We start from the raw sequence: 26,336 nt of genomic DNA on the forward strand, positions 1-26,336 counted from the left end.
TGCCCCCCAGGCCTAAGGCTGCCAGCCCTCCCCTGAGAAGAGGAGTAGATGGTATTGATGTGTTCATAACCTCATTCTAGAACCTAGAATCACCATGAACTTGTATAATTAAGGGGTGAATCTTAATGCTTAGTTAGATATATACCTTATACAAAACCGAGAAATTAATAACTTTGAAAAGACCTGTTGATAAAAAGATACATTGAAGACAGTAAGGAAGAAAGTTATCTCTGCATATCCCAGCAGCAAAGACAATTTTCACAGGTCCTATGTCCTCATGCACAAATCACTGTCACTGAATCGTCCTGAGACGGCTCACTGGACAGTCTCAGCACAATTCAGTGCCAGAACACAGGGAAAACAGCTGTTTTCTGTCTGCCACTTGCCAGTAAGAAGAGAATTTAGGAGGTGGGGAAAACAGCAACATTTATAAGTTTTACAAGTGGCCCTGAAGTACCAAGAAGCAATATCATTCAAAAGTCATAATTTGATGAAAGAAGTGACACCTCTATTCCTCTTCCAGTACAGGCAAGCTATCATTGCTTCACAAGACACGGCTACTAACAGGGCAGATTATGGGATATAATACCCTATTCCTGCAGCCTCCATCAGGATGGCCTTAATAAAGCAGAAGTAGGATGAGCAATAGACTTATAGAAGAGGTATATAGATGTGTCTGTTCACACACTACTATCAGACCAGCAGTAAATGTGACAGTATTGTATAATCTCCCCGTTCAACTGCTGTTGCTGAACAAATCCCCATGAGAAGGATATCAATGGAAACGATGGATGAAAACATGGTAGATATTATGGGTAAACACAGGTATAATAATAGAAAAGAGGGTGTTGAAGAGAGAAAGGAAATCAATAGAAATGATGAAACAGAGGAAAGAGGAAAAGCAACCTAGAGTCTCTCATGAGTTATTGTATTTGACATAGTACTGAGGGTAAAATAATTTAAATTTGTAAATTGATGGCCAATAGACTTCGAGGAAATTTCCAAAAGAATGTGGATTAGAGACTGGGGATTGTAGGAAGGAGACCTAGGCATCAAAATATATGGATATTGACTCAAAGGGGAGTGAACATCCTGTGAGCAACTTTACTAGGACAGTGGTTTCAAAACCAATCCTTGTGGCCCACCAACAGTACAGGATTTATCTATTTCCCTTTTTTTTTCCAATGGATATGCTGACAAAACCTGGATTGTTGGTGGGTCTTGAGGACTGGTTTGGGAAACACAGCACTAGGGGAATCGGGCAGACTCAAAGTAAATGACCTGTGGTCTGAGCAGACAAGGGTGTAAGAGACCCAAAGGCTAAGTGTAGGAGAACATAGAACTCCAAGTATACATCCTACCATGCAGGGGGTTTACATATTGTAATGAGTTCGGAAACTCACACCACTAAGATTCTTAACCACTGTGTAAGATAACTTCTCTCTTCTTCACTTTTCCTCCAATTTTTTTGTGATATTGCAGTGGGAAATGTTTTATTTGTACTGCTGTCTAAGAATAGAGCCCATTACATACATAAAGAATGAGATTAATATAATGTCATTTGGCACCAAATAAAAATTTTAAGGGGAATTTTTTTTTTTAATAGCAATGGACATGCCAGTAAAATTCTAATTACTGCACACAATAATTTAGGAGTCCTTAGGGTACTTTATACAAAACTAAAATGGTTTCTAAAATATTTCCATATAAACTTATAATTTCATCCTGATACATAAACACGCTTGCCAAAAACATGAAAAAAGGTTTTACAGAACAAGCTATGTTCTACATTTTTGGATCATCAGCCAGCTAATTCATCAGTCTTTGCCCTCTAGTCACCCATGTTTTGGCATAATATTATTTCACAAAGATGGAAGGATTTTCCAAACTCCGTACATAGTTTTCTAAAGGGATCTAATAGAACCAGTGTGAGTAATTTTATTCCCACAAATAAGTTACAAACAAAGTTATGGTTATTCATTGAATTAAGAATTAATGGGAATTGACCAAGGAATACAAAGTAAAAAAAAAAAAATTAGAAAAATTAGAAAAATTCTCCAACTGAGACAATTTTCATCTTGGCTATTTTGTTTTAAGATGTTCATGACGAATTCCAGTATAGTGAACCCAGTGACAAATTAAGGTAACAAATTCAAATCATATGATTGGGTGCCAACACATATTATACTACAGACCAATTAAACAAACAAAAAAACCCTAGTCACTAATTTACACATTTTCAAACTGAATTAAAAAAGATAATATATTTTATGTCTCTGCAAACATGAATTTGCTAAATTAAAATCCAAATAATTGACTTGAGAAATTCTCCCAATTACCCATATTTCCAACTCGGCAATTAGGTATAAATTTACACCACTTAATAACGATATTATGCTTTATCAAACTAGGACATAATCATTGTCGGAGTTCTATTAAAATAATCTGTAATTGGTAAAAGATGTGAATTTGTTTTACAATGTAGTAATTAAAATATCTGAAAATCTTCAGTAGAAGAAACACTAAATACTTACTCCAGAAAGCTAGTGATATATTCCCGGCTACAGGCTGACCATGAGAAAGGGTTAGTGTTGGATGTAATGTGAGCTGCCATTAACTTTGCTACTTCGTGACCTTTGGTTCCACAAGTGTTTCCAATTCCATCATGGTTCATGCCAAAACTAGTGAAAAGGAGACATAAAAAGAAAAAAATTAGCAAATAAATACAACACTCGTCCCATGATTTTTAGATCAAATTTTTTTGAATTTTTTTAGAACTCAGAAACACGATTTATTTTGTGTAGGAAAAAGAAAAATAGTTTTTTTGAAACCACTTTTTGGGTCGACAGAATTTAATTCAACTAGCTGTTTGGCTTGGTACCGTAAAAAATATGGGAAGGCTATTCAGTCAGTCAGCAGGAAAAATAGAGAGTATGACTGTGCTGATATGCAAAATGGCTACAATATTGCATAATATTGGCACTGGCCGTATCAGCTCTGCCTTAAGGTGGTAGTAGTAGTGGAGGAGGTAGCACTGATGGCAGGTGGTGACAACTGGTCAGGATCAGATTGGACCTGCGACCTGCCCTAGTACTTTCTTGTTTTGCGTCTTCCCTCAGTAACACGTTCTTGTAGTATCTTTGCAGATGTTGCTTCATACTGGTACTTGTGAGATAACCTTTCACTCTCCGATACTCACCACCTGCCCCAAAACACACTTTGCAAATCAGTGTTCTTGGAGGCACTCAAAGCGTTCTCAATCTTTGCTGCATTGGGGTGATACATTAGTCCCAATGTTAATGTTTTTGCGGGTGGATTAGTCCTAATGGCTGATGTTCATGCGGGTGGATATGCATTGGTGGCAGTGAAAGCTATCACAACAATGGCCTCTACTCTATTGTCCTGGTACTTGGTTGATTAATGCCAATGAAAATATTTGGCACTGGTACAGTTGATGGGGGTGGTAGTGGTGAGGGTAACATTGAGAGTGGGTGAGCTCCTTGTGTCAGTGGCAGCAGATTATGTCACAACTGTTTCCATTGGATGAGATGATTCTAAAACAGATACAGAGGAACTTGTAGATGGTAGAGAAGATGCAGGAGCACACTAGGTGCCGGAGAAAATACTGGGCTGCTGTCCTCTCCACACTCTCCTCTTCTAATTCCTCTGGCTTATCAAACTCATTATTGAGTAGCTTGAGTAGTTGGTTCAAGGTGACCTACAGACCTTTGCATCATTGGTGTCAATTAAGTCATTAAGAGCAATTTTTACACTCTTTGTAAGCAATGCAATGTCATTATTCTATTTGTCACTAACTAATCCTGAATTAGAACAACATTGGCCACTGCGTGCTAGAAAAGAAAGATAACTTACTCCACCGAATGTATAATTTATACCAGAATATACCAAATGCCTACTGAAAGGAAGCTGTGTGAATGCAATTACTGCTAAATTATTTTTGAGGGTGTATTTCTTTTTAAGATTTCTAAAATACCAAGTTGAGTCTAAGTTCTTCAAATCTCAAGAAATGCTTTCTTACTGGCAAAGACAAAGTACATAGTCTGCAAGCATCAGGCGTTCCAGGACTAGGACTACAGGTGCCAGCATTTAATGCACACTTCAGGCATTCACAAAATATGAGAGGCAGGCAACAGGTGACCAGTTGCCTTCTCACACACTTTCGCCAGTTTACCTATCCTTCCGACAGCTTCAGTTATTCAGATTTCTATTCTTCAGAATTGTATTTAGAAGATGCAAACTCATGTGACATCACATCATTATTAGTTACAGGAAGTTCTTTCAGTGAGTAATTGGGAATGCATTAAAAAAAAGTGATAGGAAAAGTCAGGAAACCACTAAAAAGCCAAAATCTACTGTCTAATATAAGTCACTAAAGGCAAAGAGCATCTACTACCTTGCCAAGTGACAATTTCCCAATCTAAGATTTTTTAAGACCTTTACTGATGCCCCACATTAGGTACCTCACCCATGTATGCTAAACATGTATGCTAGTATGGACTGCTAAACAGGTGGTCACGACTATTGAAGTTTAATGGAGGAAAGGAAACTCCACATAACATGAAATTATAACTATTATAACTAGTTTTGGGCACTGAAAGTGGTAGGAAAAAAAATCCTTTATCGTAATTGTAATGTAGGGGCTTGTTTTAAGCACTCCTGATGCCTATAGTGAACTTTGGGTTATTTTAACACTCTTCTGGGATTTCCTTTTTCATCTTCATCATATTTCAGAACATGGGCCAGTACCTGTTGGGACTGCACTGGATAAAAAGTGAACAGGTAGACTATTCTTTAGTGAATACCTGGCCACTGCAGGCGTTAATTATTATAATTAGTACTTGCTGTATCATCCCAAAATACCACAAACACATGCATTTATTATTACACTAATCCACATGTATGAAAGGTTTGTATACAGATACAAACACAAATGGAAATGTAACAAAGAAATAAATGGCTGATTAAATACACATGAATGCTGAATATGTCTGTAAAATAAGTAATATTTAGTACACAGTGAGATGACGTCCTAGCAGCAAAGTTAGAAGCCACTTCCAGTTCTGCCAAGCTGGAATTGAAAGTCGGCTTTCAATACAAGTGAATAATCCTCTGTTCCCTCCCTCTAGTATTTAACAAATAAAACGGAGCTCCTTTGAAAACGCTGGTCTTTTACGCAGGAGAAAACTTAGGAAGTGGACAGTACTATTTCTCCCTTGGGCTTTAAAATTTAAAGGTTGGTTATTTGGTTTTTCCCAGACAAAACATTACCACTACAGTCATAACATCCTGCCGTTATGTTGCACCAAGTAGACAGACAAGTATAGATGTCTTAGAAGTAGCACAGATTATATCTGCATGCCCACATCAGTAATTCAGGCAGTAAACATATAATTATCAAGAGGTACACCACATCCTCAATCTAGGCCATTTACTGTAGACCCTACAAACTACATGGACTAGGTATGTGTGTATCAGCATACGTGACAGGTGCCCCGGACACATCCCATGCATCACTTAAGTAATAGCCTGCATTTGGGAGGGAGAGAGACAGAGAGAGAGAGAGAGAGAGGGAGAGAGAAGAACAGAGAAAACAATTTTGTATCAGAGATGCTAAAAGCAACCTCCACTAAATAATTCCTGTATAACTTGCAGAAAAAAGTGCACTTAAAGAGACACTCTAAACACCATAACAATGTCAGCTCAGTCCAGTTTTTATGGTGCAAAATGGCTATGAGTGTCATCCCAGGATTGTTGTAAAAACATTTGTGAGTGGCTTTAAATGCCGGGGCTGTCACTTGCATGTACTGCAAGAAGGGCTGGCGAGTCCATAAGGCAGCACAAGCGGCCGCCTTTGGGCGCAACAGCCCAAGGGGCGCTAGATTAGAGTGACTGGCAGGAGGTGGGTGCACAGCGCTCCCTCCTGTCAGTCACTCTGTGTAGCGTGGCTGAGCAGAGCAGTGCGCACCGCGGAACAGGAACTTCTGTTTCCTGTACCCGGCTGGATTGAAAGTAAGTGCTCACTGAGAAGGCCACGCTACAAGAAAGATAGGAGACACACCAGGGATCAAGGGGGGGAGAGAGAGGAGCACTAAGGGACGGGGATGGGGGGAAGGAACACTATGGGATAGGGGAGGGGTAAAGAACACTATGGGATAGGGGATGGGGGGAAATGAACACTATGGGAGAGGGAAGGGGGAGAGAACACTATGGGAGAGGGAAGGGGGGAAGAACACTATGGGAGAGGGGAAAAGAACACTATGGGGGAGGTGGAAAGAACACTATGGGGGAGGGTGGGAAAAAACAGTATGGGGCAGGGGAGGGGGTAAAGAACACTAAAAAGGGAGGAGAGAGGAATATTAGGGGGGAGAGAGAGGAACATTAAGGGGGGGCACTAAGGTACAGGGGAGGGAAGAGAAAAGGAACACTGGGGGAAGCACTAAAATAGAAGGGAGAGGAATACTAAGAGAAGGGGTGGGAGGAACATTAAGGGAAATGGGGGGGCACTAAGAGAAAGGTAAGGGGGTAGAGGAACACTAAGGGACAGGGGAGGGAGGGCAGAATAACAATAAGGTTCAGGGAAGGGAGGGAAGAGAAACACTAAGGGACAGGGGAGGGAGGGGAGAGGAACACTAAGGGACATGGATGGGAGCAGAGAGGAACACTTAGGGACATGAAGGGGAGAATGGCACACAGGGGGGCCTTAGTTGGGAGAAAGACACGCAGAGGGACATGAGGGGGGAGAAAGTTCATCCCCAGAGGGGCTGGGGATGAAAGCCACACACAGAAGGACCTGGGTGTGGAAATACAAAGGGGCTGGGGGTGAGACAGACATAGAGGGGCTGGAGAAGAGGAAAAGGAGACACAGAGGGGATGGGGGGATATACGGGCTGGTGGTAAAAGAGAAACACACAAAGGAGCTGGTAAGAGTAAAAGGCACAAGGGGCTGGGAGAGAAGGAGACACACAAGGGGTTGGGGGGAGTAAGACACACAAAGGGAGGTTGTAAGAGATACACAAGGGAGGTGTAAGACACACAATGTAGAAACATATTGGATAAGATACACTAAAGGGGGTAAGACATTTAAAAAATGGGATAAGAAACAAAAGGTGGGTAAAGAGGCACACAGGTGAAGAAGCTTTGGGGGGGGCGCCAAAATTATCTTCACCTCTGTACCAATAAATCCTTGCACCGGTCCTGACTGCAAGCAACATTTCCAGCTACATTGGTAATGCAGAATGTACACACATAATAAATATCAATTGCATTTAATCTAAGAAGAAGATGATAATTGGAAAGGTGAGCGTGAGTTAGCCCAACAATCTGAGTCAAAAAACATAGTTATTGTTATTATCATTAGTGTTTATAACATGCCAACATATTCTGCAGTGCTGTACAGTTGGGGGAAAAAAGCAAACAGCAAAAAATAAACAGACTACTACAAAAGGAACAAAAATGTATATTTAACAAAAAGATTTACAGTTTTCTGTCATCATAGAAGCTGTAATTTCATAAAGCTGTTTAGTGAACAAACTCTTCTCAGATGAAATTGCACTCACAAGAAGCAGACATATGTATGCAAGTCCCCATTTTGGTCTCTGCGGCGTGACATGTGCGGTAGTGATGGTGGACTGCGCTGGTTGGGTGCTTTAATCTGGGTTGCTTCCCTAGTCCTTGTTGTCCCCTGGGAGGTGAGTTTCTTTTCTGTGCCTGCCTGTTTTGAACTACATTGCGTTGTAGTTTACGCCAGAATCTGCGGAACAGGTCATTCAGGCGCTGCTCCAGTGATTTGTGCTGCTGTGTCTCGACCTCATGGTCAGCCGCCGCCATCTTGATTCTGTGGTTTGACTGTGTGTGTAGTGGGGGCCAACCAGTGGTGTGAGTCAGGTGAGGCTGTGACATGTGGACCGGGATGACCCCCACCGGTTCCTGGGGGGGGGAGTGTTTTGCCGCGGTCTCTGTGCCAACTTGTGTGTCCGGAGAGCGGTAGTCTCTCTGTGACACGGTCTCGTTTAGGCCGCAAGACTCGTTTTGTCGGTTTGGCTATGTCGGGTCTTGTGAGTGGCACCATCCGATGCAGTAGCCTGCCCTGATTGCGGGTATCCTAGTCTGCAGTCTGTGGGTGTCGGCGTTCGGGCACAGTACCCTGTTTTTTGGCTCCAGACGTGGGAGCTCTTGCTGAGCACGTCTGGGCTGCTTGCCTGCGTAGCTCCGCCCCCCCAGAACTGCCCAATTTTCTAAATACTTTCATTAGTCCCTGGCCTTATCTTATAGTTAGGATAGCCTTATGCCTATCCCACGCATGCTTAAACTCCTTTACTGTGTTAACCTCTACCACTTCAGCTGGAAGGCTATTCCATGCATCCACTACCCTCTCTGTAAAGTAATACTTCCTGATATTATTTTTAAACCTTTGTCCCTCTAATTTAAGATGTCCTCTTTTTGTTGTAGTTTTTCCTCAGTTATGCACCAATCTAAAAACAATACTACTGCAATAAGAAACACATTCAGGGTTATTTACTTGAGCAAATTCCAGCACTTCCTTTTAAAAGCAGTGTCCCTAAAATCAGGTGCCCAACGTGTACCACAGCAACGTTTCGACTACTGCAACAGTCTTAATCAAGCTTGATACAGTTGCGGGGATCGAAACGTTGCTCTTTGGACACCTGAATAAGGGACACTACTTTTAAAATGAAGTGCTGGAATTTATGTTTATGCTTTCCAGAATATGTACTGGTTTGGGCAGAAACAGATTCCTTGCACCTTTATGTGTTTGGTAGGTGCTGTTCTTATTTGCTATTTTGGAGTTGACAGGAATTCAAAGTGAATTTTAAATTTAAGGCCAAAATAGCTAGATTGGAAACATTCTGCAAGTCGCCTATGCCTTCAGTTCTCCTATTTCAGTCTAAAATTTGAAATTAACTTTAAATTCTCACTCCGAAATTCCTGACAATTCTCATTTTAGAAAGTAACCTCATCTAAGTGTTTTTCAAAAGCAAAATAGGAGAAATTGTTAATGGAAGAACTTCTATGGTTTTAATATTGTGTTTTTTTTTCTCCTCTTCTAAATACATTTATGGTGCACTTTCTCTCAATTCTCCCAACAGCAGGTGACAGAGCGGTTCTATCAGGTGATCGGGAAAATTAGGAAAAAAAATCAGGTGTTGTGACTTGTCTGGTCTGGTTTTATTAAGCGTTGCAATTTCTAGATAAGTGTTGGTTCTCCTGTAACCCCTTAAGGACACATGACATGTGTGACATGTCATGATTCCCTTTTATTCCAGAAGTTTGGTCCTTAAGGGGTTAAAAAGGGCACAATATTTTCCAAAAAAATGTTAAAGGCTACTTTAAATTAACATCTGCCAATACAGAAAAAAACATTTTTTTTTTACATGCGGTATGTCATTTTGATCAATTGGCAAAGCAGCTGTTTGAGAATTCCATCTCTCATGTTGCTGAAGGAAAATGTACCACACAAACATCTGTAGTGCCATATTACACATCAGTGAAACATAGAATGTGTTTGAACCCACTGTCATTCATCCACTGATTAAATAGCACCTAAAAATGAAGCTCTGAAGAAGAAACATGTTCTATGATCTACCTGATACCTATAATATCATCTTGTAATTATTAGAGAATCTCCCACGGAATATTAAAGAAAACTTGAAAAAATTAAAGATGCCTAAATCATTTCTGAAATATGATGTTTTGAATTTAGTATGAAAGGATGAAAGTCATTCATGTTTCAGTATTTAGGATCACTGTCAATCTACTCTTACTATCTGACCCAGATCCAAACTGCTTTAAAATAGCGAGATCAGTTCAACACAACAATTGCACAAATGCTACAAATTAACATGAAACAGCAGGATTGTAACTGTGGTAAAATCATTATACAACATATAGGTTGGGAGACAGCAACTTTACTGAGGCAAAGTATATTGGAATTTCACTTGAACAGTTTTATGTTATAATTGAATTACATACCACCCGACAATCGAAGGCATAGACATGGCATACATTGTTTGAATGTGCGTGCGGCTCTTGCCGCGCATGCGCATTCCGCTCCCGAGTCGGCGGGGGAGGAGAGGTCACCAGCGGCGAGGGAGCCCGGCGCTGGATAAAGGGAAGTGGTTGAAGGGGTTTTAACCCCTTCAACACAGCGGGAGGTGGACCCTGAGGGTGGGGGGGGGGGACCTAAGGGTTATATAGTGTCAGGAAAACGAGTTTGTTTTCCTGACACTATAGTGATCCTTTAATTTTATTTTTCACACCTGCTACAATAAACGTGTTAAATAAGTTAAATAATGGTGATATTAGATTGAAAATCCTGGAAAGTAACAATTCATCTTTAAGGTTTTTATTTGAACACACATATATGTATATAATATTGCAAATATATTGAATGAATGTAAAGAAGAATACATGAATAGAGATGAATTAAGTCTGCTATGTAGTGATTTTACAGTCGCCTGTAGACTAGTACAATGTAATACAAATGAATTTAGGCTCTTGAACATGCATCCTTGAAAAATCGGTTTCCAAGCGATACGCAATTCTCATTTAGTGCAAAATGAACCACATCACAAAAACCAAAAGTGTTTTTCTAAGCCTTGCATTTATGACATTTCAGTCTACTTAGGCAATAAATCATACTGGCTGAAACCCCCAAAAAAGAATTTTCTTCACATTTACAGAACTAGTATGTTTTTATAACAGAAACAGACACGAGACATAATAATCAAATTCACCGCGTAAGTAGATATACAGGCAGGTTGTAATTATTCGCACAAGCAAGAAAATGAATGACTGGGTCTTTGTAAGGTGAAAATAGGACACAACACTTCATATGTACAGAAATGTAATCCGGATGTTTTTATGTGGTCCTTGTATATTCCTGGAGCATAAGGAATAGCTGTTAGGATTGTGGCCACTAGTAACACTGTAATAGCAGCTTCTGAATAACTGTAATAATGTGTTACTTTCTAAGCTGAGACCATTTTGCTGCACATCTTAGAGGGCATCTTAGAACTAAGCTGCTATTTAATAGTAATAACTAGACTTTGCCATTCATTCTTGGCCAAATACGCCTTCATGTGACTTTCGGCCAATGCAGCCTTTCTTCTGAAAGACAAATGGCGGAATTCAAAATACAAGATAAGCCAAAGACCAAATTGCTTGTTGGACAAAATGTTGCTAATCCAATTAGTTTGTTAGTTCATTTAATTACATGGAGGAGGTTACAGGTCCTTCCTTGATTATTTAAATAAAAGCAGCGGGGAACTCTTCCTAAATTCCCCCATGCCCCCCTCAACTAATGCCATGGGTGAAGGACTAAATCAATTGACATCAAATTGAGATCTTCTGTGATGTCATGGGTGTGGGGCTTGCCAGTAGCTGCTTCACTGTGGCAAAAGACTAGCAACTGGGCAGCTAATGACACAGGTCCCCCGTGCCACCATGGTGTGGCAACTAATAGGTCGTCCATGGTTATTATTTAGAGTCCCCACCTGCCAACAATAGCAACAGCTGCCCAGTCACTAGCCTCTATTATGACAGCAAGCAGCCATTGGTGAATACGGGCATGAGGGAGGATTTGTGTTGTTATCCTTAGATATGGCAATCCCACATAAGGGTACCAGTTTAAGGCATTACTGGAAACAGCTGCAAGGTGCAGCCACAGATCGCATCATGTCAATGCCACGAATTAAATTCAGATCTGAAAATAATGTCTGAATTTTATCCGAATGGAGCAGCCCATTGGATACCATTCAGTTCAGATGTACAAACATTCATTTTCATCTGAGTTCATTTAGACAAACCAAAAATTTCTGTTGTGCCAAACCTCATAATAATAATAATAGTAAAATATTGTAGCTACAATGTAGTGTATTTTAGAACTGTACTCATCAGAAAAATGCAAAAATACATGTAATTGCTTTAAGTGTAGAAATAATCTATACAATCTATTGATTTAATGATATAGATAAATACAGACAAAGAAAGAATAACAAGAGAGAACAACATATTCACTAAACAGTTATATATAGTTATAATTATAGCTATAGTTATATAGTTGGGAGCTATATTCCCAACTTGTCATTTATTTTGAAAATTCTATTTAAAATTCACCTCTATTGACTGTTTACTGAATAAAGTGGATTCTCAGTCGAGAAAAGGGGAAAGCAAGCTTGGGGGTCAAGTTACAAAATATACAGCAAATGTTTTGATTTTACAGAATTAAAATAAAATAATACTAAAATAGTCTCCCCAGCATTTCAAATGGCCAGAAGGGCGCAATTTTGTGTTAGGATGTGACCGGATGTTGTTTTGGCTGTATCAAAAAGTACAAAATCTAAATATTTGATTTTCACAAACACATTGCAGTTTAAACCAATTACCGTAGACACGTTTTTTATATATACTTTTGTATGTTTCAGAAATAGAAATGGCTCACTATTGAATATTTTGTTTGATGACTGGTGTTCCAGTTTATTTTGTTTTTGGTATGTAAAAGGTGTCCTACTGTTAAAAACTAATAGTTTGTTTTGCTTTTTTCTTTAGCAAAAGTAGATTGTGCAATTCAATGCTGTGTTTGAGTTTTTCTATAATTTAATTTGAACCAAATAGTCTATCATTCTAGAAAAAGAAGGATCCTCCAGGATTGAAAAAAATGGACAGAAGGATTTAGAGTGTCTGTCTCTCCTGAAGATGAACGCCTGGGAGGTATGCAGTGCTGACAATTATTCCATGCAGCCATTAAACCAGCTCCACGCTAATGAGACTGAAAAGGTTGAACTAATTATTTGTGGTTAGGCACATCTGATCTATTGCTCGAAATCTGTGTGAGTTCAGCAGACAGATGCTAAGACATTCCATGTGGAAATTGGCATGGAACAACCTTCTATGGCAGCTTATTTTTATTTATTTTTTTAGCTGAGGTGGACACAATATTTTGTTAAATTTGTGATCTCCAATCTGAATTAAAAAATGCACTTTATAAGGTATTTTATCTGTCTGAAGGTAGGATCTCCCTTTGCCTAAAATACATCCAGAGTTCTTCATGATCCAAATTCAACAAAGCTATTGACACATGCCTTAAAGATTTTGGCCCCAGCATTCTCAATAACAACAAGCAATTCCTGCAGATTTCCAGACAAACATTCACATTCAATCTAACTATTCTAACACCTCTCATAGAATGTAAACGTGAAATATCAAAGATGTATTGATATCTGGGTACTGTGTAGACCAGTGTTCCCCAAACCAGTCCTCATGGACCACCAACAGTCCAGGTTTTGTCAGTATCTCTGTTGGAATAAAACAGGGACACACATAAATCCTGGACTGCTGTTGGTCAATGAGGACTGGGTTGAGGAACACTGGTGTAGACTATTGCAGTAATCTGAACACGTACTGTTTGTGGAACCGGCATGAAATGAAATAGCTTTACCACAAAAACAGGCAACTATTTGGTTAGATAGTCTTAATCCTGTTTTGGTGCATTATCCTTTTAGAAGAGTGATGATATAAAGAAATGCAGTGTTTACACAGTCAGATTATACTCAATTGGCATTAAAGTGCATATTATCTGTAAATACATCCTTCTCTGTGTGATTACACAACCACCTCTTGCTGGTACTACTGACACACTAGAGGAGGAAGGATACATGAGGTTTACACCAAATATTTTAGCAGAAATTCAGATTTGTGAGTCAGGCAATGACATCTGTCATAATCTGGTTGTTGTGGTTTTATTTATTAAACCATTTTCTTTAGACTTTGTAGACTATAGTGTGTATAAATTCCAGAGAGTAAATGCATTGTGAGATGCTCAAGCCACTGCATCACCCACCAACAATCTTGAATCACGTGTCTCCTCCATTCTGATGTTAGGGTGTATACCTACTAGGATTATTTACTAAAATGAGACTTCAAAGTGAAATCAGAGTGAATTTTACATTTAAGGCCAGAGTACACAAACTGACAGTATAGTTTTGTTACTTTGGCCTTAAATTCTAATTATATTTGAATTCTCATCTTAGAATAACCTTTTAAATATATTTTACCAGACACAAGATTTACTGGGTTTTTTTAATTATTTTTTTTTTTTTTATACATTAGCACACTTTATAAAATGGCCACTGAGTACCCGTGCCAAATCTCAGCCAGTAAATATTTTGTGGGCATTAAAAATGTCAAGTTTTACATTCTAGCACATACTTAAAAGTAAACTTAAGAAAACATAGAAAATGTAGTTACATTGAGGTTAATAGAGAAGCATTTTGCATCACCAGATAATTGCTGATTAAGCAAATTACAGGTTTTACAATTTGACAGAACATGCCACAATATTTGATGTGCATGTGATATTTTCAGCACAGTAGGAGAAGCCATTTAGCTGCGCACTCCTCGTTTCCTGCTGTGCTTACAGCCACCTCTTGTTCAATACGTTTTCAAGAAGGTTGAAGCACAAAGGAAACATTCTTCCACCACATTGCTTTGAAAACACTAATTTAAAATTACCTTGGATGATAAGATTGTAAAGGTTAATACACTTTCCATTTTAGAAACGGGGACGTAATTAAATTGACTATTTGATGGAGGTTTAATACTGCAGTGAGCTAAAAAATTATGTTTAATATTGCAGAGAGCTTGCAGAACATGTCTTGAATGAAGCAGCATTCATAGGACAGCTATAGAACCATCCCATTAAGCAATTATTAATATTTATATAGCCACTAAATATTCAATAGGTCATATGTACTATAGTCTGTTTTTTCACTTGGAAATCAGGAAGATTTCGATACAGCTCAAAAAAGAACTACTCCAGCTCAGACAAAACCCAAAACGTTGCTCTTCTTCAAGAGCCCACTTTGGTTTGAAATGTTGAGTTGAACTTGAAATTGGTCCACATGATGAATTGAAAACCTTCTTAAGCTAAGTGTAACGATGGCTTGAGAAAGGCACCGGAGTGTGTCAAAATGTTGCAGCTCTGCTGGATTAATGGGTGAAAAAGCTTGACTAGGAATTTTAATTAATTAGCTTTACTGCTTTTGCTTTCAAGAGGTTGTCCTCCAGCTATTATTGTAATTCTCAAATTTTCTGTCGCCAATCAAGTTTCCCTAAATTTCGAAAGTTTTTGCAACCTGCTATCTAAATGTGCAGTTATTGTAGTAAAATATTGACCCTAATATGCTTTACAATTTATTTATTGTATAGTAGTCCCATCAGGTTTTGCCTTTATGTGGCAGGTGAGCTTACACTTTAATGGCCATTGGAGTGATGGAAAAAAAATCCAGTTATTTAAATGTGCAAAGAGATTTGGGATAGTGGGCAAGTTTTTTTTTGGAGGGGGGGTTGATAGTCCCTTGAATGTTGTTGTGTCACAAGTCATGTAAAAGCTACCTATAGCCTAATTAATTATTTAATTATTGAATAAATTCATGAATTTATTCTATTACACATTCCACAATGTATTTGCACAATAGAATGCAGGGCTAGCTATTAGATTTCACCAGTGCTTTTAAATATCTAAATTGAGTAAGGCTTTGAGTGCATGTTGGCATGTTGTTAATTGTTAGGATTGTTGTATAATTACCTCTAGAAGTTAATAGGGAGTGCAATCAGACATTTGGAATTGCAAAAGGCACTTGAACACTTTTTTAATACCATCTCAATAAAGCTCTTCTGTACATATTTTATTGTCTTTTTATTTTTTTGTTATACTTAAAGAGTTTGTCCCTTTTAGTCCCTTCCTCCCATTTGAATGGGGGTAATTGAATGTGTGATTTGTGCCTATTACGTTCGGGTTTATCAGTGTTTGATGTAATTTAAGCAATGTTTCCCCTTATTTTGTACATGTATTGAATTACATACTATTTATTATGTTTTATTGAGCGTGTTTTGAGAATATTTTTTTAAAAGAATCCCTCCGTATTAAAATGATCTAGTGTTATTATTTGTATTTGCTATTGTTTGGTTAAATGTTACACTTGGAAAAAAAATAGGGACTACTTTGACCCACTCATAACTTTTTCAAAGGTTTTAGAAGCTTCAGCATACATGACTAGCTTCAAAGGCTTTTATCCCCCCACCCCATTTATGTCAATTGATGCCATCAATGGCTGAAGTCACCAGCATGTCTCCATATAATGACACTGAATCTGTAGAAACTCAAAGTGCATGAATGAATAGGCCATGGTCGGGTAGAGTTCTATATTAGGCATTCCTAAATTTGAAAACACATCCACTACAACAGAACTAGCAGGGGGCTCTAGTGTACGCGCACTGCCTTATACTACCTGTTACTGCATCCATCTTCCTACCCATTTATCTTTTGAAAGGGCATTGTCAGTGACGTAGAAAGCATATTTTTTTTTTTTAAACTTGTGTCGAATATATATAACAGATCATAAAACAATGCAGCACAATTTAACCCAGGTACGAGAGGCAAAAACAGTAAGGACTGGGAACAGCAACATTTTTGCTTTGTGGGAATGTTTTTTAAATAACACTTTCTGGGTAGTGTTAACATTGCTGTTTAAACTGAACGCATCTGAGCATAAATAGCAACTTAAATCATATCACAGACCTGGAACCTACCCATAAGTCTTAATCCTCTTAAGAGTGTGCATTATACATTTAATGTATCTCTATTTAGAAAGACAGTTTAAGCTGGGTCCTACATACCACTCATTTCTGTTCATCTTAATTTCCCTGGCATAAATTATAGGCTTCACGTTTAAGGGGAAAAAAATCAATTTGCACATTGTAACAATGACAATCTCAGATGTGGTATTCCTGTTTATACTTTCCCATTTGCATTCACACCCAAAGGCCATTGTCCCAATACAAATACAATCACCTTTGGTGTAAATGTAATAAATCAATCACCCTAAATTAAATACATTGCTGGGAGCTGCTTACAAAAATATTACACCCCACTGTGTCTGCGTCCTCCAGTTTTCACGGGGCACCCTGTGGACCCTATAACATTTACAACGCCCACCTTTCAGTAAAGTGCTTTCTAATTCCTCTGTCTCTGCAACATGATCCCATTTAGTAACTCCTTGACAGCTTCCTGTGTGGTACTCTGCTCAGACATTCTATATAAACGTCCACAAGCTGATTTCATAATGTCCTTTTAAAAAAAAAAAAAAAATCTATTCTACTGTGCGCAGTGTCCTTGAGGGCTTTTTTTGACACAGCTTTATTGACGTTGTAGCAATTGTACTAGACTACATAGGAGGACAATATCAAACTTTTTTATTTAGTGAAGAAAAATAGAAAAACAGTTTTGCATGTCACAGCCTGAATTTTCTAACACTACAGGCTTACGTTCAACCACACTTAACCATTATAACATTAAAGGGACGCAAAGTATGAAGATCTAAACACATACGCAACCATAAATGATTATTTATTGCACGTTGTGTAATTAACGGCTATAAGTTATTTATGTGTTTCCAAATTACTTTTATAGATCTGATGCGAGTATGTTCAGTCTTACACTACAAATAGGGAAATAAAATGTGTCAAATTATTAAAAGATTGGATAGTACAAAAGTTGCATTAGAAGCTTGGGGACGGGTAATAAAAGGAAAACACTAAACAAGTTGCACTAATTGCAAACCAGGAATGTGTGTGTGCTGGGGGGAGGGTGTCTGTATTGGCCATAATCACTCAATGCAGCCTCTTGCTACTTTCATTTATTGTAATATTTATAACGGTGCTTTAAATAGCTGGGTAAATTGAGACAAGGAGAATGATTTACTAGACAGTGCATTGTTGTGAATTGCTTTCATGATACATAGGGGGCTTTTACACGCCGTCCCCAAATAAAAAAAATAATCGGAACAATGATTAGTGCTTGTAAAAAATGAAATATTAAAAAGTACATCCAATGTTCTTCCTTTGCACCAAAACAATCCAAAACCAAGCGAAAATAACTGCACAGTGATAAATTGTGAACACAATCATGCACAGGAAAGATCACTTGCACAATATAGCATTTCAAAAGCACATTGTCCATTTATTTTTAATGCATGGTCAGTCAGGGTGCAAAAATAGCTTTAATTTGTGTGTGTATATGTATATGTAAATATGCAAAAGCAAAACCAAAAAGGTTATGGTGGGGAAAATTGTGATTGAAAACCCCTCCCACCTGAAGTCTGTGGATAGTTGATACAATGTTAAACAAAAATCTGCACACCAGTCAAGCCATAAGACTTGCTTTTCCCACAGAAATAACAAATTTACAGTGATGTTAGTACCGCAAAGGATTCTGGGTGAGTATATGCAAATTAGTTTAACAAAGAATCACATTTTTGCCTCATTCCATTTTAAACATGGATTCATTTCAGTCTGTGTTTGCTGTATACAACAGCTTTGAAACTTAGGAAAAGATGCAAAGCCAGTAAACCACTCATGGGCAGCTGTTTCATTGTTACTGCAAATCATCAGCATGAGGTTGGTTACTGGTTTGCTTATTGAGGCTTGGTAGTGCTTGGGAAGCAAAAACAAATTTAAAAAAAAAATGTATTTATTATGATTTATTTTTTTTATTGAAAAGGAAAAAATACTAACAACACTCTGATTAGTAAGTACTTATTTGTTAACGTTAAAGGGTCAATTTAAGCATTGTAACCACTACAGCCCGCTGTAGTGGTTATGTTGCAAGGAGTACAGGAGGAGTACCCTGGCCCGGTTCCTGGTTTAGCAACAGCTTGCCCCATTACTAGGGTCCCCGCCAGGATCCAATGGTCCAGTGACATGCGCTCAGCTTCTGCAGGGGTACATGAGCTGCGGGGTTCTCATTCATTGACTGTGAGTCACTGATCACTCAAAGCCAATTACCGACATTCTGTGCAAAGCTGTTAGCGGTGTTAATACATCTTTGGCAGCCGAGGGGTTAACTCTGTATGTGCAGCATTTCATATCGAAACACTGCTCATACAGACTTAAAGGCACCATGACCACTTCAAATCAATGAAGTGGTCATCGTGCTTGGAGAAACCTTTTTTTACACTTCCTTAGTCTGAATGCAGGTGATCCGATTAATATTATTTATAAGTTCTAGTATACATAATGTTTTTAAATGTTCTAGTACATGTAACCAGATAAATAAAGTTTCTAAATGTTGTAATACAGGTAACCAAATGTAATATAATCCCATGTTAGGGTTTCATTGAGGACCAGTAACAGAGCCTTTTGGCTACCGTTTATGAGGTCTAACAGAACAAGATGTTAGCATCATTACTATTATAAAGAGCCAACGTACTCCGCGGTGCTGTACAACTAACATTCGTATAAAACAAAGCTAAAAATCTATATCTGATATAAATATCTCACATCGTATAAAAAAGAAGAATTTGATAAAAGTAACACCACACAATTTAGGTCTCAGGAATCAAATGTGAGATCTGGAAATTTCAATCGAGACTACGATCTGCATCTCACTAACCGGTTTGGCTCAAACTGAAATGACTTACTAAAAGGGGCAAATCCTTAATAACTGTAGCCATATGTCAGTCTACGGTATTGGCTAGGAAACTATCAATATGCCAAAGAGTGTTAGGGTAACAATTACTGGTTTGTATCATTGGTAGACATGACTCTGGCTTTAAATAGTTCTAGTACATTAAAGTAGAGTCACATTCTTTATAAAGCATTCATTTTTATACTTGACTGTACTGATAGATTTCATGTATGTAGCACTCTGTACTGGAATATGATTTCATACATTCTATTGAGGAAAGAGAAAACATGGCATCAACCTCTAGGGTAAGTTACAGAAGGGAAGCATTTGCCAGGGTAAAATCAATTCTTGAGGTCAAGCTCTAAAGCTGCAGGGGTAAACGAGGAGAAATGTGAGAAAGGACAACGTAACAAAGAAAGGGCTCTTTAGGCAGCTACAGCGCTGGAATTTAGTGATTTTAAGAACCGTCATACGAAAAACAAGGACCTTGAAAAAACTGTATTTTACAGTAAAATCTTCATTCAACTTATTGAAATGAAACAACCCAACTGAAATGACAGTACATGGCAGCAGGAAATGGTAGAAGAGGTCAGATTCAAAGTAGGGATAATCGGTTCTGTTAATTATCAGAGACGATATTTGTGTGATTACCGATAATTGGCATCAGTCTTGTAATTTACCAATATTACTGATAACTTACCTCTCCCAGTGAACTCGCGCTGACTTATGCATTCGGAAACCCCAAATGCCAGCCCATGAGGCGCCACGCCGTGGCTTCATGTCACCCCTCCCTGCAGGTCTCCACATGCGGAGCTCAGCTGAAGGCAGGGAGGTGAGACAGTGAATAATACACTATCACGCACTGGGCTGGCTGCATGAGAGTGATAGGAGTGTCTTAGGAGTGTGATTGCTGATACTATCAGTAACAGCAAAGTTCATGCTGGGATCTTTGTAAACATAAGCTCACAATAAATGCTTTAAGTGTCACTGGGTGAGAAAAGACTGTTATATGTTTATATGTTTCTAAACCATTTAAGAATGCAGTGGATTTACAGACAATGTATACATTCAGGGTTGAGATAGTACACAGGCTGTTGAGCTACAATTCCGATAAGTAAGTAGTCATGACTACAATACACATCAGCCAGTAGTCATTTCCATCACAATAAATGACAGGACTGATAACATCCTGCTCATACTATTATTATATCTAATATCATTGTCATTTATATAGTGCCAACATACTCTGCAGCGTGTTACAATGTTAGTGTTAAACTTTAATTACATTTCTACTATTACAGATATTTGGCAAATGAGAAAAACTATTAGAAATTTTGACAAGAGCAAGAGCAAGAGGTGGATGAGGACCCTGCTCTAATAAGCTAGAGTGTGCTGTTTATTTTTAGAGTACAGATCTTATCAGTTTTTTATGTTTTATATATATTTTAGACTATTTTGTTAATCTTCATTTGACTACTTATCATAGACTCCTTATATTTAAATGTTTCTTCAGCTGAGATATTAATTGGATGAAAAGCTGTATTTCTAATTTAGATGAGTATATTTCATTTTCATTCCACTATTTGCTTTCTTATTACTTATTACTTTCTGGAATAACAGGATAGTTAGATGTTCCTAGTCTCCTGACTATTAGGTTCTATTTGGTTATTACTTTAAGCTGTAGTTTTATATTATAATGCTATTGTACAATTCTATTGTATTATAATTCTGTTGTATACGAATTACGTAAACGCAATGCAAACTAACACTGCAATATATTCCAAACAAAAGTTTAAAGCCTGACTACTTTAACCACATAGAAAGTTTGGTTTCATGCTTGTTGGTAATAAAACAATCACTAAGCACTGTACATACCATCAGCTGGTAGATAGATATATGTGGCAATAAATAACATGTTTCAATGGTCAATCAAACATTTAAAATCTGCATGCTAGTTATACCTACTGCCACTAATACTGATCACTGCTTAGCATTTACCGTTACGCGCACACTGGTCGTAAGTCAAAAAAGACACATTTTCCAATAAGTCTCAGCTCAGCTTTTGTGTGCACTTCACCTATGACTGTCTGAGCTCTTAGATCTTCCATGCACCTGTATCTTCCATACACCTGTCTTGAAAAACTTCACAGGTATGCAATTAAAGCTACATACAGCAATCTTTTTAGATAGGCTTTAGTGATTGAATGTACTTAAAAAATAAATAATTATATAAATAACTAAATATATAAAGAATATATTTTTAAAGCATGGATGTATTGAGAGTTTGTAGTCGTTAAAGTCCTTTAATCTTCACACCAAGATGATGTACGGGTAGGTTTTAGTCAGATAATAAACGGTGGCAGGTTTCAGCATTTAGCATGGCAACCAGTTGCTACTTAGTGTTTTTAATCTCTATGGTAGAAGTTAAAGCTTTCAGTAACTGATAATTACTAGTTGGTAAACATTAAAATTTGTTGTGAGGAACCTGTCAGTAATTGCTAATGATAGTGAATACCAAATTGATGCTAAATGTGTGCGACTAGCATGCAAGTGATCCCAAAGTCAACAAAATCACTCACCCCAGAGAACATGTAGGTTTAATAAGACATACCTGTCTCTGTGCAACATTTTATGCCACAAAAGTTTAAACTTTTTAAACCTTGTAGTCTCAAAGTTACCACATGACTATGTGCTCTATGAGTTAGCATGGTGGTTCTTAAAGGACCACTCTAGTGCCAGGAAAACATACTCGTTTTCCTGGCACTAGAGTGCCCTGAGGGTGCCCCCACCCTCAGGGACCCCCTCCCGCCGGGCTCTGGAAAGGGGAAAGTCTTTAAAACTTACCTTTTTCCAGCGCTGGGCGGAGAGCTCTCCTCCTCCGATCCTCCTCTTCTCCTCCCCGTCGGCTGAATGCGCACGCGCGGCAAGAGCTGCGCGCGCATTCAGCCGGTCACATAGGAAAGCATTCATAATGCTTTCCTATGGACGCTTGCGTGCTCTCACTGTGATTTTCACAGTGAGAATCCCGCGAGCGCCTCTAGCGGCTGTCAATGAGAAAGCCACTAGAGGATTAGGGGGAAGGCTTAACCCATTCACAAACATAGCAGTTTCTCTGAAACTGCTATGTTTATGAAAAAATGGGTTAACCCTAGAAGGACCTGGCACCCAGACCACTTCATTAAGCTGAAGTGGTCTGGGTGCCTAGAGTGGTTACTTTAAGGGTTAAAAATGCGTGTTTTTTCATAATGCCCTCAAACAAGACAGTTAAAATTAAAAAAACATTAATTTATTTTTTAAAATTATTTTTCCAAGTTCCTAAAATCATCCCATCGCAATCATGCTTTTTCCTCAGCACTAGCTTTCTTGTGGATATTAGGCAATCTCCAATCAAATGTTTCTCCTACAGGAGCATTGTGGACACTGTGAGCAAATTTCGAAACTAAAGAAAACATATATAAATATTATCAGCAAGAACAAAAAATATATGTAATAATATTATAAACTCACGGATATTTTGCTATTCATATAAATATTATAAAATAAGCCCTAAAGCATGCTTCTCTGACAAGTATCCATGCTTGAAATTATTTTTGTTTCTTCCTGTTTAGTTTTGATTCCTCCTTTCTATATTTAACTGTATCTAATCTCACACAGGAGGCGTCTTCTACTATCAATCAATACAAGCTTCTAAATACAAACAATCCTACACTCTGCTAAGATAGGTTTCACAATGAACATTTCTTGTCAAGCAGTGTGTAGGCAGGTTGAGTGAGTCACAGTCACAATAAAATAGTTTAATTCCTAAATGGAATAGAATTGAACAGTGACACCCAATAAAGCTAAAGTGGTTTGTGGGCTTAGTATGACCCTTTAATCTTTTCTTTGAGAGTGACCCACATTATGCTTATTATATTATCTTGATCACACATGTTTCAACTGTAAAACAAGCTCAGTAACAGATGCTTCAATCTTTTGTGGTATATATTGGCATGTGCCTGTTTCCTCATTTAGTGTAGTGGTTCCTCCTATGCCAAGGGTCCTCAAACTCCGGTCCCTCAGATGTTGCTGAACTACAACTCCCACGATTCTTTGAATTACATAGATAGCCAGAGAATCATGGGAGTTGTAGTTCAGCAACATCTGGGGGGCCGGAGTTTGAGGACCCCTGTCCTATGCAGATTCACACTATCTTAAAGGGACAGTCCATACTGGATTTTGAATGCATTATGTAATAAATCATTTAAACAACATGTAGAATTTATATAGTAATATTAATAATAATGCATATCATCCACATAAATTAGACAAACTGTGATGGGAAAAGAGAAAATGAAAAAAACTCATCCTTTGACACCTACTAATTCTTCTATGCGAAGGGATACAATGACAAAGGAGTTCCCTTGCATAATAGGTTGTAATAGTTAAAGCCCTAAAGTATTCCTTTAATTTCATCAGGCAGAAAGTACACCTTTGTATATCACTTCCAAAATATCCAAGTGTGACAATGAAAACCAGAATTATTAATTCATGTTGACCAATATTAAAGGGACAATATAGTCACCTGAACAACTTTAGCTTAATGAAGTAGTTTTGGTGTATAGAACATGCCCCTGCAGCCTCACTACTCAGTCCTCTGCCATTTAGGAGTTAAATCCCTTTGTTTATGAACCCTAGTCACACCTCCCTGCATGTGACTTGCACAGCCTTCCATAAACACTTCCTGTAAAGAGAGCCCTGTTTAGGCTTTCTTTATTGCAAGTTCTGTTTAATTAAGGATTTTCTTATCCCCTGCTATGTTAATAGCTTGCTAGACCCTGCAAGAGCCTCCTGTATGTGATTAAAGTTCAATTTAGAGATTGAGATACAATTATTTAAGGTAAATTACATCTGTTTGAAAGTGAAAACTGTTTTTTTTTCATGCAGGCTCTGTCAATCATAGCCAGGGGAGGTGTTACTAGGGCTGCATAAACAGAAACAAAGTGATTTAACTCCTAAATGACAGTGAATTGAGCAGTGAAATTGCAGGGGAATGATCTATACACTAAAACTGCTTTATTTAGCTAAAGTAATTTAGGTGACTATAGTGTTCCTTTAATGCATAGTCCTGTAAAAAATGTTTCTCGCCGTTACAATCCATGATGGAGCAGAGATTAATTTCAAAAGAGATCAGAAAACTCACATATTACCCAAACTTCATATAGATACAATACTTCTGATGATTTAAATAGGAACTGTCACTTCTATGGAAGCGACACAAATGAATAAAACACTAAAAAAACACTAAAACTTGTGTTAACTTTTTTTTTCTTGAGATTTTCTGTCATCTTTTACATTTATATTAAGAATTAAACAAATAACATCTTAATCCAGTTCAGACAAGTCAACACCAGGGCAAGCATTGCTAGCGAAGTGGAGAAAGAAACATTGCTTCATTTCTTCACCTCTCTGTACGCCTTTACTATGCTGACTGACAGGCGCAAAGAACAGAGCTTTTAACAATGATTGAAAGGAAACCAAGATGGAGGCGCCCAGTTGCAGGATAAACAGGTGTACATTTCTACTTTTACTTTTATTTTTCACACTTCACATATACATAATTGTGAAATATAGGGATAAGCAAAGATAATATTATAAATCCTAGGAAGTAACATTTCCCCTTTAAAATGGCAACGTTTACTAGTTAAATGTCATACTTTCAGGTGTAGTTTAAGTGCAGGTGATGTAGACCATGGAGGCCAATCAATAAACTGTGGCTGGAAAACAGATCGCTACAGCTGTAACAACAGTCGAAAAAAAGGGAAATGTATTTTATCAAATGGGCTTGCTTGTCACTAATAATTAAAAATTGAAGGAAGGAAATTGTGAGTAACAGCTTGCCTTTCATAGGCAGGTAGAGCCAGCTCAGCAGCAGATAGGTAACGGAAATACTTGGGACATTTGTAATCCAGACACTACATTTAAAAAGCAAAAAACAATAATTAGGCAGTTCATGATTGATGCCATATATGTAATCACCTCTACTTAAAAAGCACTCTATATTACATATGTGGTTCCTAATTTGAAGTAGTCACAGAGAGAAGCCCTAACTCTTTGACTGCCAGAAGGGTGAGGAGAGGCTTGCACATTTTTGGCTCAGCATTTTGGTAATCTAACTGTAAAAGGAAAGTGGATTGGGAGGGATAGATTGAGTTTCTGTGCATCATTGCACACATTATTCATGCTACTGTATTCTCTCCAAAATTCTACTTAATTTGTGAGAGCTGACATGTTATAAAATTAAAGGGCCAGTCAAGTATTTTTTACCCTTACTGCTCGGGGAAGCAAATCGAGTTAATAAAAATCACATGGTTATGAATGTATGTATGTGTGTGGCCAGTGACTGTTTACTGTTTAATTTAATTATAATATCCTAACAATAAAGTTAATTTGAGGTGTTTTTTAAAAAAAAAAAGTTTTTTTTAATCTTTTTACTTGATCGAACACGATTTTACAATAATCACTGTCTTTGTAATGGGATTTACATTTAGTCATAGAGTGGCAACTCCATCCATTACTATCAATCGTGTATACCTAGTGAGCAATCAAGGACATTGGCTTAGCGTTATATTTAGCCATTCCTATTTAAGTACTTGTTTCAAGCCATTGATATTGCTGAGATTTCTTGCTTTGGTAAAGGCATACCACAGCACTTTGTAATATGGGGTAAGGGTAGGAACGTGAATCAGTCATTATTCCATAAATTGAAAAATCAAACTGTTCAGCCGTTCATTTGTAAATAGAGGCAATAAACATGTAGGATATTATTGCTGAATGATCTTACAAATGGGTACCATAA

At 37.9% G+C, this 26,336-nt stretch overlaps 1 protein-coding gene across 1 annotated transcript in view; it reads right to left on the reverse strand.

The window, feature by feature from the left end:
• ADAMTS6 (ADAM metallopeptidase with thrombospondin type 1 motif 6) overlaps positions 1 to 26,336 on the reverse strand; it is a 249,235-nt gene that overhangs the window by 112,596 nt on the left and 110,303 nt on the right. Inside the window, exon 9 of the mRNA XM_063454066.1 lies at positions 2,535 to 2,681. Coding sequence (XP_063310136.1) covers positions 2,535 to 2,681 — 147 coding nt within the window. The remainder of the gene's footprint in view (positions 1 to 2,534; positions 2,682 to 26,336) is intronic.

The sequence above is a fragment of the Pelobates fuscus genome, chromosome 5, assembly GCF_036172605.1.
Source record: "Pelobates fuscus isolate aPelFus1 chromosome 5, aPelFus1.pri, whole genome shotgun sequence".
NCBI lineage: Eukaryota > Metazoa > Chordata > Amphibia > Anura > Pelobatidae > Pelobates > Pelobates fuscus.